This window comes from Protopterus annectens, chromosome 8.part0 (genome assembly GCF_019279795.1).
Source record: "Protopterus annectens isolate FY-2018-M chromosome 8.part0, PAN1.0, whole genome shotgun sequence".
Lineage (NCBI taxonomy): Eukaryota > Metazoa > Chordata > Ceratodontiformes > Protopteridae > Protopterus > Protopterus annectens.
The window spans coordinates 877,963,407-877,981,329 of NC_056741.1; the positions used below are offsets into that span (position 1 = coordinate 877,963,407).

At 41.7% G+C, this 17,923-nt stretch overlaps 1 protein-coding gene across 1 annotated transcript in view; it reads right to left on the reverse strand.

Moving 5' to 3' along the window:
• LOC122808357 (mitochondrial import inner membrane translocase subunit Tim17-B-like) overlaps positions 1-17,923 on the reverse strand; it is a 269,238-nt gene that overhangs the window by 218,382 nt on the left and 32,933 nt on the right. The window contains exon 4 of the mRNA XM_044079323.1: positions 11,498-11,626. Within this exon, the coding sequence (XP_043935258.1) occupies positions 11,498-11,626 (129 nt within the window). The remainder of the gene's footprint in view (positions 1-11,497; positions 11,627-17,923) is intronic.

The window sequence follows — 17,923 nt, forward strand, 5'->3', positions numbered from 1 at the left end:
CTCTAGTTGAATGTGCTTTGATATTGTGAGGTCTAGGCTCATTTGTACGTGAATATGTAAAGAAAATACAATTTCTGAGCCACTTTGATAAAGTGATGTTTGACAAAGCATATCCCATCCTTGGACCAGAGAAGGAAATGAAAAGTTGGTCTGTCTTGCGGCTAGATTTAGTACTGTCTAGGTAAAAACGTAGTTGCCTATTGCACATCCAAGGAGTGTAGACAGTATTCTACTTTATTGGAATAGTTCGGGAAAAACACTGGGAGCTCGATGGACTGGTTCTCAGAAAAATCACAAACCACTTTGGGGAGAAAAGATGGATTAGTACATAGAGATACTCTGTCTGTATGAAATATTAGGTACGGTCTCTTGATGCATAAGGCCTGTAATTCTGAGATCCATCTAGGTGAAGTGACAGCTACCAAAAAGAGAGATTTCTATGAGAGAAATTTGAGATCACATTTTTCAGCAGGCTCAAAGGGGGGCTGAGAGAGAAACTGCAGTACTAAGGAGAGATTCGACATCTCTAAGGGACGTCTAAATTGGAGGTCTGCTGTGAAACATTCCTTTGAGAAAGGTTTTGCACAGACAAAGGACATAATTGGAATGGCCTGTACTTTGTTATGAAAATTGGAAACTGCTGCTAAATGGACTCGTATGGTAGAGGCTTGATGCTCCATTTCCAAAGAACTCAGAAAGGTATTGAAGGATGACAAAGACCGGGGCTGAGATGGGATCTAGCATCCATTCTTTAGACCAAAGAGAAAACCTTTTCCATTTATCTCTGTAAAGTTTTCTGGTGGATGGTTTATGGTAGGCCAGAATGATATTGCAAAGAAGTGAGGAAAGGGCTTCCTGCCCAGTGACTAACGGAAGTGGAGAAAGCAAGCCATCAGCTTGGGAGTGGACAGATTTGGGTGAGTCAGCCCCTTGGGGTGAGAAATTAAGTCTGGATGAGTGTCCAGGATCCAGGGAGGCTGTAAGAGATTAGGCCGGAGGAAGGGAAACCACACTTGATGAGGCCAGAATGGGGCAATGAGGATCACCTTGCATCTCAACCGAGTGGCTTTCTTTAAGAATAAAGATATCAAGGGAATTGGATGATAAGTGTAGAGGAAACCTGTGGGCCAATTGTAAGTCAACGTCTCTCAAGGACTCCCCCTTTGGGGGAAAAGAGGGCAAAGTAGCTGCTGCATTTGTTGTTCAAAGGGGAGGCGAAGAGGTCGCACAGCAGGGCTGGCTCCATTGGCTGAAAATGTCTGCTGTCACATTGGGATCGAGAGACCACGTGTGGAAGGAGAATGCATCTGCTCAACCTGTCCGCAATCACATTAGAACTCCCTGGGATGTGCGTTGCTATAAGAAAGCAGTCGAATATATCGCCCATTGCCAAATTCTCATGGCATCTCGACACAGGGGGTAGGATTTGGTTCCTCCTTGTTTGTTGATGTACCAGACTACTGACATATTGTCTGACTGAATTGCAATAGTTCCAGGGGGAAGAAGGTGATGTAATGCCTGCAACACTAACAGCACCGCTCTCAACTCCAGAACATGGATTATGCAGGTTGGCCTCTAGGCTCGACCATGTGCCTTGGACGGTCTTTCCCTGAAAATGGACCCCCTCACCCTATCAGGGAAGTGTCCGTGGTCACAGTGGTGTTGGGTTGAGGGGTCTAAAAGGGGTGACACCAAAAGTTCTGCGTCTGGCCTAACACACCAGAGGAGATCTTGCTTGCACCTGCGAGTTTAGGGGGGTGAAGATTTGCAAACCACTCGGACAATAGGAGCCATTGTAACAGTCTCATGTGTAAACTTGCCAGAGGAACTATTGGAATGGCTGCAGCCATGGAACCCAGAGCCTGGAGAACTTCCCTTGCTGACACCTTTTTTTGACAGAGCACTTGCAATCTTAACCTCTGAAGCCTGTGAGCCGGTAGAGATACCAGGCAGGATAAGAGTATCGATAACTGCCCCTATAAATTCCAGCTGTTAGGTAGGTTCTAAGTTGGATTTCTCCCAGTGTACAGTGATGCCTAGGGAATCCGCTAGTGAAAGGGTGTATCGGAGGGCCATAGTCACAAGATGCTTGGTGGGGGCGGAGAGGAGCCAGTCGTCTAAATATGGAAACACCTGGAATCCCTGAAGTCTCAAATGAGCTGTCACCACTGCTAGACATTTCGTGAACACTCTGGGGGACGTCGAGAGACTGAATGGCAGGGATTGAAACTGGTAATGATTGGCTCCTAGCCGAAAGTGAAGGAGACACCTGGAGCGTTTGTCCATTTTGATGTGGTAATACGCATTGCGGAGGTCTATCGAGCACATCCAAACATCCTCCCTTAAAAATAGGAGAATGGATTGAATAGTGACCATGCGGAACTTGGTTTGTACAACTGATTTGTTTAAATTGCTGAGATCCAGAATCGGACTCCAGTCCCCAGTCTTTTTTGGCACTAAAAAGAATCTTGAGTAAAACCCGGATCTGCATTGGTCTGGAGGGACTGGTTGGATGACTCTTTTTTGACACAGCTTTCTTATCTCTGAAGGCGCTTCTTCCCTTTGATTGGGTGGAACATTGGGAAGGTTTTTGTAGGTTTTGGACAGGAGGTTAGAGGGATGTAGTAGCCTCTGGAGATTATTCTCTGCACCCATTGATCATTTGTAATAGAGTGCCAGGCAATTTGGTGCACAGAAAAATGAGCCCTGACTGCTTCCAGAGAAAAGCAATCGGGCAACACTTCAGGAGCGTTAAGACTGCCCAGAGAAGGAATCCCTGGAGTCTTGGTTTCGGAAACTCCCTCTGTCCCTAAAGGGGCGTCTTCCACCATTGAAACCCTTTCTGCCTCTGGGGGAATCCTCACCACGTGCTTTACGGAAAGGACCCTGAGATTTCTCGTGCCAGATTTTCCCACTCCTCTGGTTCCTGGAAAAAGAAAGTTGAGGCTTGGAAAAATGTAGGCCAATGGCAGACAGAGACTTTCTGTCTTGCTTGCACCTGGCTAGCGTGTCCTTCACTTTAGAACCAAATAAGGAAAATAGTTCAATAGGGACTTTTAAAAAGGAGAAGTTGAAGGAGTCTGCGAGGTCACAGATGCGCATCCAGGCATGACGCCTCATGACTATGCCTGCACCACAGCTCTTACCACCCCTTCGGCTGCGTGGGAGAGCAGCCTCATGGACAAATTGGAAATAGATTCAAGAGTGGCAAGTTGAGAGGCAACCTTGTCCCGTGATTCGTCAGAAACCTGACCCATGAGGGATCCAGAAAGTTCAGTAATCAGATCTCTTTGGAGCCTCGTGAAGTGTGCCAAGTAGTTCATGGACCTGACAAAAAAAGGTCACTAAAGCAAAGACTCACTTCATGAACCTGTCCACAGCTCGAGACTCCCTGTTGGGTGGGTGAACAGTAAGATTTTCTTCCGCTAGATCCATTTTAGTGGCCTCCACCACCACCACAGTGACAACTGGCAAACCCCTGGACCAGTGTGGATGCTCTTCCAGGGGGGAAAGAATCTTATCAGGTCTCGAGGATTGGCCTCAATAGAGTCAGGGTTCTGCAAAGCACGCTGCACAACGAGCTGGATTAACTCGTTGCAGGTGGGGTCACCCAAGAGGTAGAAGGCCGGGAGCGAAAAGCCTGCAGAAACACGGATTCCTCCAAGGAAGGGTTGGAGGGCTTCCAACCACCCCTCTGTTTTAATATTTCCAGGATGTCTTTCAAGGAGACATCTGGGGATGACCGTGGGGACCCCTCCCCATCATCGTAGTCTGTGTCTTCTATCAAAGACTCTTCAGGAGAGTCTATGTGCTTCCTCTTGCACGCCTTCTTCTGAGGAGGTTCTTCTGTGGGAATAACTGAGGAGTACTTGGAAAGATGGGTACCCTGAACTGGAGTTTCCGGAGGCTTCTCCTCCCGAGGTGGCTCATGGTAGCTGTAGCTCATAGGCAGCAGGGTGAAGTTCCGACGTCGGAGGAGCACTTCCCGAAGAAAGCACCCTCTCAATCACCCGAAAAACAGGCCCGCCCAAAAAGGAGTGAGAGCCCGGAACAGAGAAGGACAACCTTGGAACCGGGGTCACACCCCGCTCCGTTGGACCTGCTCCCAGGAATGAAGCCTTAAGCAGGATCGGGGCAGGCGTTATCCCCAGATCAGACGACGGAACCGATAAAACACTCTGAATCGTGCCCTGGACTGAGGACACCACCCCCCAACCATGAGTGTGAGGAAGGGACGGTTCCGTCAGAAACTAAAACCAAAGGGATGGCCTCGAAGCCTCAGTGACCGTCACGGTCAGTGCCGAGGAATGGGGGCCACAAAAGACGGAGCAATGGGATTTGGAACCGACTGGTCCGAAGGAGGAGTACACGTCAGAGTCCTGGTAGAGATAGACCAAAGTCCCAGAGGGGTAGGAGTCTTTGGAACATTTGGTATCCCTCTGGCAGTCAACAGCTGATCCAAAAGGCGCACCACATCAAGTTCGGATAGACTCCTGGTGGACTTTGTGGACATTCCTGAAGGGGAGTTGGGTCAATCCAAAAAGGGGCTGTACATTTGACCGAGGAATGGATCCAAGGAGGGAGAGTATGGGGTCCGTAGTGTCTGAGCTAGTGGCACCGTAGTCTCTAATTTGAAGACAGGTAGCAAAGGAATCAGTGGAGTAGTAAAAGGGCTCGGTGTTGAAGAGGCGCTCGGAGTCAATGTCATCGGTTCCAAAGAAATGGCAAAGGTTGAACTGCTTTCGATGTAGCCAAAGGCAAAGTCGGTGAGGTAGCTATAGTGGAAGGCAAGGTTGGTGCCGTAGCTGCAGTGGAAGGCAAGGCTGGTGCCGTAGCTGTAGTCTAAGGCAAGTTTGGTGCCAAAGGTGGTGCTGACGTCGAGAATCTGGTAATATCCATAGCTAGAGTCATAGCGGTAATTGGAGCAGAGCTCGGAACAGCAGTAGTCAGAGCCGAAGTAGCAAGTTTATGCTCCGAGGAAGTTTTGTGGGCCTTACGTTTGTGTCTTACTCCTATCACCAGTCGGTGAACAGGGATCAGAGTGGGGACGTTTCTTGTACTTCACTGGAGGGGTTGAAACCTCCAACACAGAAAGCAAGAAGGCCTTTCAAAATCAATTTATTCTTTCTTTCATTCAGCGTCCACTGACTGAAACTTTGGCAAATTTTACAAGGGGGTTTAACAGAGAGATGAGAAACCCCCAGGCAATAAACGCAGTCATGAGAGTTACTGTTTGGGAGTTTACCATTGCAAGAGGAGAAATGTTTAAACCCTGAAGTCCCTTTTTTATCAGACATTTCCACAAACATGCTAACCACAAGTTAACTAGAATATCAAACAAGGAAAACACCTAGAAACAAAAGGAGATACCACAAGGGTAAGGAGAGGGCGTACCAACGATGGTAAAAAGAATTACCCAATAGGTACAGCTAGTTAGGAAAGTTACAAATAACTGTAAACGAGTGAAGTAGAAAGGAAATAGATTTAGTGAGTGACTAAATAAAAGATATATATCCAAATATCCAGAAAATATCAAGAAAAATACCACTTAGCTTGAGAGCTTGGTAAAACACTGCTATATGGCTATGGATTTACTATGGTTTGTGAGAACGACATTCTGTCGGCAGCACTGCTGCCGAAAATCAGAATGTCATACACAAAACATAAATGGATGGGATAGTCGAACACACTTATGCAAATGTTGTACTGCATTCGCATAAGTGTATTCGACTATCATCCATATCCCCACTGTAGTGCGATCTTGGAGTTAGAATATATTAGTGGGGGGTGTGATTTGTCATACAGGAGTCTGATTTACATCAGCTCCTATACGGCTATCACATGATGGTTTTGGCTACAATGTCGACTCAAATGTGTCGAACATTTGGGTCAACATTGTGGCAGGTTGGAATATGTGTTTTCAGGTTTACTATTCGTTGTTTCAAATGGCAAAGGTTTTTCCGCTCAACAAACAATAGCAAACCATGGCTATGTGGCAAACAAGATCTGGGGTAACAGGGAGAAGGGCATTGTGGGTAGCAGCTTAGCTTGAGAGTTTTTGGTGTACGTGAGCTTCGTATTAGGCCAACACGGTTCTGAGGGGCTTGGAACCGAACCCAATCAGTGATGGATGGAAAGAAGATTAACATCAGATAAAGTGTTACACACAAAAATGGGAATGATACCTTTTTAATACAATGATGCTTTTTTTAACGTTTTTAAATATAAATGACCTCACAGGTAAACACAAGCAAGAAAGAGTAGTGAACTACATTAAAAAATGTAGCGTGCAACTAGAAGGAAATGAACATGTGAATTTGATAAAGAAAGGTTTGTTTTCAGGATGGTTTCAGTGGAATAACTGGGACAAAGGAAAAGAGAAGTACTTACATTAAATGCAAGAGGAGCTCCAATAGTGATATTGGCGTGGGAGGAGGATTACACTGGCATGTACTTACAGTTCACCTAAAACTGCTGTAATTGAGCTTAATAAAATTCTGGGAGAAGTAATCCGTTTTTAGCGAGGAATATTACTTCTAGGTGGGACTGGAACTTGACTTGCAGCAGTGAACATGCGTCTCGGGGACCCAGAAGGGAAAATATAACAAAAGGAGGTAAATGTTTGAAGAAATTTATGAAAATATTTGGCATGGAAGATCTGAATGGAGTTCAGAGTGAATTTACATATTTCCCAAGATTAATAAAATAAATGAAGTCGTGTAGATACCTCTGAACAAACAAATTTATTAAGATTTAGCGCTTTCGTCAGGCATTCACCACAAGACTTCTTCACAATCAATTAAACTTGAATGTCCTAACAAATTAAATACACCTCCCATCATGTCACATGTTAAAAACAAATTCATACATTGGTTAAGACCTTTGAATTAAATTTAAAATAAAATAAATGGTGTGAACAAATTGATATTACTGAATGTTCAAATATAATCATAAAACCAGACTTACACCACATGAACACCTATCAAATGGACAAAAAATAAGAATGTATGCAGTTATATGTTGTATACAAACAATCTACAAACATCTGCTCTAAGATGAAATTAAGTGAACTGTCATTAACTAAACCACTTTCTTTTGAACCTAAGAAACATGAAACTCAGATTTGAGTTTCAAGTAACTAGAAATAGACAGTGCATCATTCAATCCAAAATTATTGGCAGTATTACATCTCAGCTGCCAAAGCAATTCTTTAAATTCTAATAGCAATTCCACTGGCCCTCCTCTCATGCCATTAATTTGGATTTGTTCTAAACCTGAAAATTTTAAATGATGTTGAGGTTGTTCCATGACGTGTTTTGCTAGTGCATTACTGGCGTTCCCCTTTTTAATGTCATATAAGTGCTGGTATATACATTTGTGCAACATATTAATTGTTTTACCAATATAAAATTGTTCACAAACTTGACATATTGCAATATACACCAAACACTTGCTCTAATAATTTACCTTCCTCTCAAAGCTGCACCTACCGTACCCCTTAATGTGGATACATGTGGTCTCATATATGTAAGGACATTGTGCACAATGCCCACATTTACACATCTGTCCCCTACCTTTATACATTTGGTATACAAAATTAATGAAGTTAAAACAAAGGCAATAGTGTTAAATTATGTACCCACACATGAACTGGTTCAGGAATACCCATATTTATGGGGACATGATAAAACAAAACATTTAGGAGTATGGATTAAAACTGATTCTACTGTGGTAGCTAAGGATATGTGGGAAGAGACTAAACAAAAGATATACAAAAGCCGAGAAAGTGGAAGCTTTGTTATATGGATATTAAGATACACGCAATTAAAATGTTTTTAGTTCTTTTAGTCTTATATACAGGTCAGGCATATTTTTATCTACCAGAGGGGAAGTTGTGGGTAGCAATTAGTAAAGAGCTGAAGGATTTTACCTTGGAAGGGAAGATGGCATGACTCAAGTGAGATAAGCGGATTCTTTCAATGGGATTACCCAATTTGAAGGGGTAATTTCAGAGCTACACAATTAAGACTCCTACACATAGCAAAAGCAGACAACTATAATTCAAAGAGCACACGGATGATGATGAAACATGGGGTAAGCTCAAGAAACAAGGAAAGACTGGGATTTTTGATGGAGGCCTTTAAGGAGAACAATAATCATGTAGATTATTATAGCAATAAAGTAGAAAAAAGTATTCTAATAACTAGACCAACATGAGAATGGAAAAAGGAAATTCTGCCGATAGAGGACTGCAATTACGGCTACAGACAACAGCAAGAGGGGGTTGAAATTTACATGAGGAAACTGGCAAAGGAACCAGGTATTAGGAGCAAATAACTAGAGAGAACAACGATAGAATGGGAAGACGCCAATTTGGACTGCAGGTTAGAGACTGCCTTCCCTATCAGGCATGGATATCAGAGTATAAGCAAAGAGAAAGAAATAGAGGGGGGCCCTAAACAAAAGACCAGCATTGGTAGAGTTTTTAATAGAATCCAGAACAGAAACTGCTTTTAAAAAAGTAATAATTAGAGCATATAAAATACTGCACGATAACTATAAGAATCAGAGGAGGTTAGAAAGGATTGGGAAGAGACTGGATAAGCAATTCACAAAGAAACAATGGGAGGATATATGTATGTCTCCCAAATATCCAACAAAATCTAGAAGATTTAGGATTTTTGCCTGGAAATGTTCACACAGATATTTTTATACAAGTAGTCTCCAGAGAATTTTTCCTTGGGTAGACGGTAAATGCTGGAGGTGTGAAGGGGAAGAAAGAGATAATTGGGAACATGCTTTCTGGGAATGCGGTGAAGTGGCGGTTTTTAAGGATTCCCTGCGGGATGTACTGTTGGGGATGCTGGGTGGGCAGATTGGTCTGACAAGGGACATGATTTTTTCTGAGCTATTATACAGAATTGGAATTGCCTAGACATGGTAAAGCCTTGCGGTGTCTGCCAAAAAATCAATTACTAGAAAATGGAAATCAAAATCTAAACCAACTATACTGGAAGTAGTGAACATAGTAACAGAGATAAAACAAATGAACTGAGATCTTTAGAAAAGGATAGGAGCAAGCTACGCAGGAAAAATGGGAATTATGGGAACAATACACACAAGGAAGGAATGAAGCCTAAATGGCAGCAGGACTTAAATGAGCTATGTAATGTTTGAGTGAGAAAAATTGGGTAGATTATAAGTGATATATAATGTTTGCAACTGGGAGTGTATCAATATGATTTGTGATGTAAAATGCTTGCGACTAAGATTGTGTCGGTGTGGTTTGTCTTCTTTTATATAAATGTATGACTGCCTATGTAGTAATTGATGGTTTAATGAAGATGTTTCTTGTTTAAAAAAAAGCAGGAATTGATGCTTAGGTTATGTGATATCTATATATATATATATATATATATATATATATATATATATATATATATATATATATATATATATAGCAATACATGTGAAATATAAGGTTTATGTTGATATAGTTTGATTACTTTTATATTAATGTAAATTTGCCTATGTCACAAGTGATAATTCAATAAAGGTGTTTGGAAAAAAAAATCAATTAGTTCTAGGTTTAGCAGACTTTGGATATATTCTTTAAAAGATAATTGGGCGGTGTCTGTCCTGTGGTTTGAGTGGAAGCTATGCTCAACTGGAGATATACTATCAACAGCTTTTAAATGCATCTTTTCAAGATTTTACACAAAGGGAAAAGTACAAGGCAAAATGCCTGATAGTTTGGTTTAGGGAAAGTTGGAACAATAAGAGGATTTCCAACATTAGGGGAAAGTTGGAACAGTAAGAGGATTTCCAACATTTTGGAAAGAACTTTTGATAATGGACTGACTGCCCAATACAGCCACTAAATTTGGTTTGGAGAGCAGGAACACACTGTCAGCTACTAACCAGTTACATCATATAATCCAAATGGTCTCCCTCAACTTTAACTTGCTTGCTATGTGACTAAGAAATTCACTTAAACAGAAAGTGCTTTGCTTCTGGGTCACTTCCTAAAAAGGCTTGAGCCTAGTGGGTTTACCTGGGCAACAAGTGACTAAAATAAAATAAATATCTCACTTCGAGAGACTGCAGGCCTTATTACTTAAAACTACAGAACAAATCCACAGGGGTGGGGTCTATGTAAAAAATAGTTAGGAAAGGCGGGTTACACAAAGCAAGATCATTTTAAATCAAACTGGGAAAGTTAAAATGTCTTTAGTGGTGCAACAAAAATCAGAACATTTTTCTTTTCTTGATGTCCTTGCGAGTGGAATTTACCCCCCCCCCCCAACTCCAAATAATTAAAAGTAAAAAATGGACAGGCTTACAAGATTAAATAAGTTCAAGAAAGCATTACTTCAATACAGGACTTTCACATGACCCTATTTTTGATATCCACTGTTACTAGCTTAGAGAAAAGTGTCTCAATGCACAAAACAAAGCTGACAAAGTATATAAAATATCACCTTAAAAAGTGCTCACATTCCTCAAACTTGCAAATGCATTTGAAAGTTATGTTGGCAAGAATGGTACTTGACTATTATCGCAACCAGATTTTCACGGTTGTGAAACTCATACTAGAAAGGAAACGAGTGCAGGAAACAAGATAAAGTGTTTTTGTAAGTCGTTACTCCTAAGGAATAACTTTGGATTACCTTAAGGACGACAAATAACTGAAAAATGTTGCTTCTTGTTTTGCATGCATTACGCATGCACGCATGAATTCACATGGCTGCTGTCTTAATAATGAAAGGAATGTTTCCAGTGTGAGGAACGAATCCTAAGCATGAAAAGTCATTCACAGGAATCATGCTTTTGGTAAACGTTTTATTTCTGACAAGTTGAAAATATGCTTGAAAAGAACCCTCTCAATGACAAAGCTGCAGCAACTGATGCTTTTCTAAAGGGAGGGTGGATTATGTGGGCAGCTTATTCTGGATTGTTCTTCATGGAAGAAGTAGGCAGTACTACTTTGAGTTGCAATAAGGGATATGCGGCAGTAACGTGCATAAAGAAACGACAGTACTTTTTCAACTTGTTATTGCTAGCACTGACCAAAACCAATGGCTGTGGTAAAGAAAACACATTACATTTTTACAGCATTCATGAACAGATTCAAGGATTTGGGAAGCAACCGTTATTACAGCGAAAATCTGGTTGCGATAATACGCAAGTACCGAAAAAATTTATACCCTCATCTTCAGTTTAAAGATGGCATACTTAAGAGACCATCCACACAGGTCTTCATCTCTTTACCAGCTGAGCAGTAAATAACAATTTGAAAAGTTGTCAAGTTCTCGGGCTTGTATATTAACACATTTGCAAATATCTCTTACTAAAAGTTGGGGACTGAGCAGGATAATTTGTGTTATTCTCAAACTGCATGAACAGGAAAACAATGCATATAACAGCTCTTCATTACAAACTGTTAGCTACTCAGAACTTGTAAAACACAAATGTGGGACACGTCCTGGTTACTTACTCCTTGAAGCGAGGACTGCTCCTGTAAGAGCTCCACTGGTGATGGAGTTCCAAGGATCTTCTTTGCCACGGAGTTTCACCAAACCACAATCAATTGTAGAGAACAGTCCACCCCACACTGCGAAACTACCTACAGCAAAAGAATCAGTACTACGTTTTAGTACACAGGTACACAGTCACACTATGTAAATCCAGTTGGTTCTTAATTATCTATCTTGTTTTTTTAAAAATAGCGGCTCTCCACTTAGCTAAAACTTAAATTACCCGCTTTCATATCTAACTGCTTAGTGCACACTGCACTATTTAGGATAAGCCATTTTTTCATCTTACTTTAAACATCTATTGCAAGACCACTAGTTATTGGAGATACCACATTTAGCCTCTCAGTAGTGATCTTAGGGATTAGTGCTTCTGTTTTCTCCTGGTGAGAGAAGGGGTGCAGGGACATCATTTCCTGGAGACTGATCACCTGAAAGCCTAATAACTGCTTGGAATCTGTGCTTATATTCTGGTCCTGGTGAGAGAAGGAGGAGAGCCTATTGATTCCCGACTGTTTCTGGTTGGACAGCGAGTGCCTGTGCTCAACGTTCCTGATTGGTCTGGTTGCTATTCAAGGCATCTACCAGAAAAAGGCTACAAGCCAACAGACCCTTGCATCATCTGGGACAAGATTGTGGATCACCAAACAGGCTGTGGCCTGCTTCCATTCTTGGGATTGGTGCAAACATTTTGCTTCTGGTGATAGAAGAAGCAAAAGAGCATTGTAACCCAACAGAGTGAAGCTGTGGTGAGACCAGCATTAGTGGTAGCCAGGCAGTAGCCATTCATATGACTCCCCTTTTTTCATCATTCTTGACAAGCTATTTCTTCTAAAATTCTTGAATCTAAATTCGTCATCCTTAACTTCTCAGGGTCTACATATTAGTTTCCTCTCAAGTATTTGGCAGTGCTCCGTACAGACTAAGACACCCCGAGTGACATTTTTCCTGAAAAAATGTTTCTCCAATACCTAGTTGCACACAGGACAATTAGTCTGCAGTGACTAGCACCGTCCACATAGTTGCAAACCGGATACTCCTGACAGTGACTGATATTCTCACAACTGTCTAATCAATAAAAAAGGGGTCTGCTGCCATGGATATGAACTTTCCTATTGTCTCCGTTACTGGCTTGGTGGATATGAGCATCCTAAGGCAATGCAGAAATTGCCTCATGTTTAATGACAACCAGTTAATTCTCAAACCAGCTGATATGGTATGTGAGAGATGTATTTACACAATGTCACTGCAGGCAAAGCTCTCACATAAAAGTACTCCTAATGTCAATAAGGCTGTCAATAGTACACACGTTGCACCCATCACACACAATTCAAAGCAGACATATTGACTCACATATGTTGAGGCACTTATATGCAACCTTCCTAAACCACAAAGACCTCCCTAGGTGAAGTACACATAACAAATACCCTCAACAGCTCCAAATGAGCTCTTTCAAAACACCTACATCAACACAGAGCTACATCTCATGGAGCCCCATCCTCTAAACCTATAAGGCAAGCCACTGCACAATCCAACATTCTAGTTATTAAAAACTCCATTGTGGGAAACACTGATGTACCTCTCACCAGGATGCCCAAGGAGAAAATTATGGTCAGTTGCTCATCAGGGGCTAGGATCCACCACATTATGCATGCACTCAGGACACTGGACCACAATTACCAATACGACTCACTCATAGTCCATGTGGGAGTAAAATGACCAGAGACATACCGCTCTAAACTATATCAAGAGAGACATCATGGATCTCTCAGAATATGTGTCCCAGGCTGGTATGAGCCTAGCAGTAAGCAGCATTTTACCTTCTCCAAGGATGATGCCACAATATGAACAAAAGATGGACTGTAATAATTGGCTTAGTTTCTAGTGTCATTCTAAGGGGGGTGCAATATTCGTCAGCATGGAAGGAGATGGTCAACAGACCACACTGCTTTGCCAAGGATGGTGTGCACCTCTCCCCTCTAGACTTCTGAATATTATCTAAAACATCGTCTTCCCCCATAGTGCCTTTTTTAGGCAATGCCAAACTGAAAGTACTTCCAACATAACAAATCAAAACCAAAATCTAAAGGTATTACTGCTCAATGCTTGGAGTCTAAACAAAAAACTCCACTTTCTAGAAATTCTCTTTAGAGAATGCAGACATCTGTGCGGTCGCCGAGACACTGTTTAAAGCTGCGGAAAGCACACCAATAGTGCAATGTTATTATGCCTTCCACACAATTAGGCCAGCTACATCACAGGCAGGGATTAAAACATGGAGGTGTCTCTGTTTACATCAAAAATAAATATACTTCAAGGCTGGTCAAACAAGACAATGCACTTGCAATGCTCCATGTTCAACTCAACACAGGTAAAATCCAATACCACTTCCTTGCAAGCTTTAGGTACCCCCTATGACCCAGGAAACTCATACCATGTATTTAAACTTATTTGAAACACGAACTATCCAACTCAATACCATATTCATGGGTGACTGATTACCCCACTATTAATTGGGAATCCTATACGACACCAAACATACATGCACAGAGATTCCTGGACAAACTCCCTGGACCAGATAGTCAATACACTAACCAGGGGTGCACCCATACTGGATCTGGTCCTCACTAATATGGGAGACTGCTGTACAACCCCTTACTATAATGCCTTCCCTTGTAAGGTCAGACCACAAAATGGTTTCCTTTGAAGTTAAAATAAAACCTGGATCTCCGGCTAAACCTCGAATATTCAGGAACTATTCCTAAAGCTAACCTCTTGCTATTAAGTGGGAATCTGGCATAATTTCAAGTTCCCATAAACCCTGAGAACACTTCTGCCTATGCAGAACTGTTCACAGAAACCCTGTACAAGCATGTTAACAGCTGCATACAGGCAGCTGTACCCACCAGGAAGAAGTAGAGAACTAACTCAAAAAAAAAAACAAGCCACCCTGGTGGAATCACAAAATCAATAGGCTGTGTAACAGGAGGAAGAAAATCATGGCAAAAATTAGGAGGTGCAGCACCCAGCAGGACAAAAGCACTCTCAAACTAAACAAACTCAGAGGACAGAAAGTCTACCAAAGCCAAATCTGAGGTAAGTTTGGCCTCCCAGGCCAAGGACAACCACAAAGCATTCTTTAGCTATGTCTGCAACCTCAAGGCAATTGACAATTGTGTGCAGAGCTCATAGTAAATGGAGCCACCTATACTGAGCCAAAAGATATAGCAAACCTCCTGGCTGATAAATGTAGCTCCAACTTTACCCATCTCTACCCCTCAACCTTCCCTCAGGAAATATAATCAAATATAACTCCCGCTACTATCACTAGGGAACAGGTCCCTTAATGCTTTCTCTATGACCAAGAACACTGCATCAGTGTGTCCAGACAATTTCCCAGGATGCCTTCTAAATAGCATGAAACATGACCTGTCAGGGCCTCTGGAATTACTATTTAACTGTAGCCTCTAAACAGGTTTTCTGCCTCATGAATGGCGAAAGGCAACAATCATCCCTTTGCACAAAGGTGGGCCATCTACACACCCTGGAAACTACACAGCCATGAGTCTCAGTAGTCTTGTATCCAAAGCCATGGAATGAATCATCATGGAGATGATCAACAGAGATATACTAAACCTCCTGACACTGGACCCAACCCAATTTGGTCTTGTCAAGGGCAGATCATGCCTACTCAGCCTGATGGATTTCTTTTTCACCAAAGCAATGGATGAGGGAAAAATTGTTCATACTGCCTACCCTGACCTGGCCAAAGCATCTGACATAATACCCCACTCAGGCATTGTTGACAAACTCAAGAGGTTAGCTACAAACCCATATGATACCCAGTGGGTAGACTAATGGCTCACAGAACGGACCCAGGAAGTTAGAATTTGGGAGTCCACCTCTACAAAGAGGTCAGTCACAAGTGGAATCCCTCAAGGATCAGTCCTTGGATGGCTCCTTTTTGGCATTCACTTCTCAGAAGTCAAGATCAGTGTCTGTGGTCTCTGGATGACTAAATTTGCAGATGCTTATTAGGAGATGTCATTGACTCTCAAACTGACAGGAGGGGCTGACCCAGACAAACAACTGGCGTTAGAGCCATGAACTAAGACTAAATGCCAAGAAATGCATAATAGTATCCTCTAGGAAATCATCCATCCCTGGAAACTATCATATTGACAACACACACCTTAGAGATCACCCAGGATTCAGGGACAGACAAACTGATAGTAATCTAACCTTTGGCCATCATGTGTTTACAGTAGCGAGGAAATTATTCTATGTTGCACAACTTACAAAGAAAGGTATGGCAACCAAGTCCACAGAAGTCATTGTTCCACTGTATTCGGCATTCATCAGACCTATCATTAAGTACAATGCCCCCTCTGGTATGTACGTAACCAGGTATATCCAACAATTGGAATGTCCACAACGGCTACTCACTATAAGGAATGCAGGGCATAAGTACAATGCCCTATGCAGACCGCCTCAAGACCCTAACCCTGTATTCTGTCTCCTATAAGCTTTTGAGAGGAGATCTATGCCTGGCATATAGGGGATTGTCAGACCTCACTCTGATGGACCTCCTGCATATACACAAAATAAACAGCACTAGAATTACCCATTCTATAAACTTAAACCTTGCCTGTGATATAAATAGGACCTGCTGGAGAGATAGGTATGTATCCCAGAGACCACCCCGTCTACAGAACAGGCTCCCCCATTCATGTGAAGCAGAGTAATTCCCTAACCCAATTCAACTGCATCTTGGACAACTGGTTGGGAAACCAGAAATTAATCCCTGGTTTGGCACCTATGTCTGTAATGGACACAGGTAACCTGTAACTGGTTCATCTCCCAGGCCCATGCTTACACTTATCATGGGTATATCAGAACTTGTCAGAGATTTGGGATGCATGGCTAGGCTTAAAAAGAACCTTATGGTCATTAGCCTAGTAAACACCTATGAACTGACCTGAAGCTTTAAAACAGACTTTTTTTTTACAATGTGAAAACCCAGCATGTTCAACGATTAACAAATTCTGTCATTTATCTTGGTGCTGAGCAAAAACAGGGCTGTTTGACAGGATGCAGGGTTGCATTAAATTTCCAGCCCCTCTTACCTTCATTTATTATTTTTTTACTTAAAATCCTAAAGGGGAAACATGCCATTCTTTATGGATCAAATGCAACACAAAATATATGGGATTCACATACAGCAAATGCCTATCATTAAAAACATTTATAAATACCAAATCAAGTAAATACTGAAAAGCTGTACATCTGAAAGATGAAATAGATTTTGCTAACAAAAATGTGGGCAGATTTTTAGAGCAACATTTTTTAAGTTATGCTCCTCTGTGTAAGACTCCAGCCTTGTTTAAGCAAAACAAGGACATTAGAGTATGCACCATTACAAAATGATTTTTAAAGGCAGTGCATACAAAATTGCAAATTGTTTTTCATCCCGTCACCTTCAGCTGTTCAAATTTCTCTGTAAGGTTCACATTTGGGGAGGGCAAACATTCCTCAAAAGACCCCGGTTCTGAACCTTTGGAACCTAATGCCACCCTGAAAGGAAATGATTAACATTAAAAGCTCCACTGAAAGGAAAACTCCACCCTAGAACTAAAAAAAAAAATCTGTTTTTTCACTCTGTTTCCTGACCTATTTCAATAATTCAAAATCACTCAAGTGCTTTATTTGCAATTTTAGCCCGTTTTCCACAACATGGCTACCAATGGGGCTTGATGTATGAACGTGATCTTGTTCACCCTCCACCCTCTCTCTTTCCCAAATTGCTTTGTATGACTCATGCCAGACATAAGGAAATAACTGTGAATTTCCATGCTACTGACATATAATGGGATTCGTGTGTCACTGTTATCTTCTTTACCTTCTATAAAAGGACTGTTTCTTTTCTGTCTCTAATCACCCTCATTTATGTTTGGCTCAGACCTTGTTTTACACTATACTTAGAAGTTATCCAGCTACAGCCAGAAAAGTAACTAAACCACAGGGCTTTATTTGGGGTTTTCTTCTGTAGTCCAAGAGCAATTGATTCTGCAAAGGGGTGTCAGTGCAGTGACAGTTTTAACACCTCTGCAATAGTGTGGTGGGAAGGGACGGTCAGTTCCTCTTGAACTACAAAAGGAAACCCTGAACAAAGGCCTGCAGTTTAGCAACTTTTACAGCTGGATAACTCCTAAGTATAATATAAAATAAGTTCTGAGCCAAACATAAATGAGGGTAATTAGAGACAGAAAAGAAGCAGTCATTTTACAGAAGGTAAAGAAGATAACAATGACTCACAGAAATCTCATACATCAATGGCGTGGGAATTCACAGTTACTTCCTTATGTCTGACATGAGTCATACAAAACACT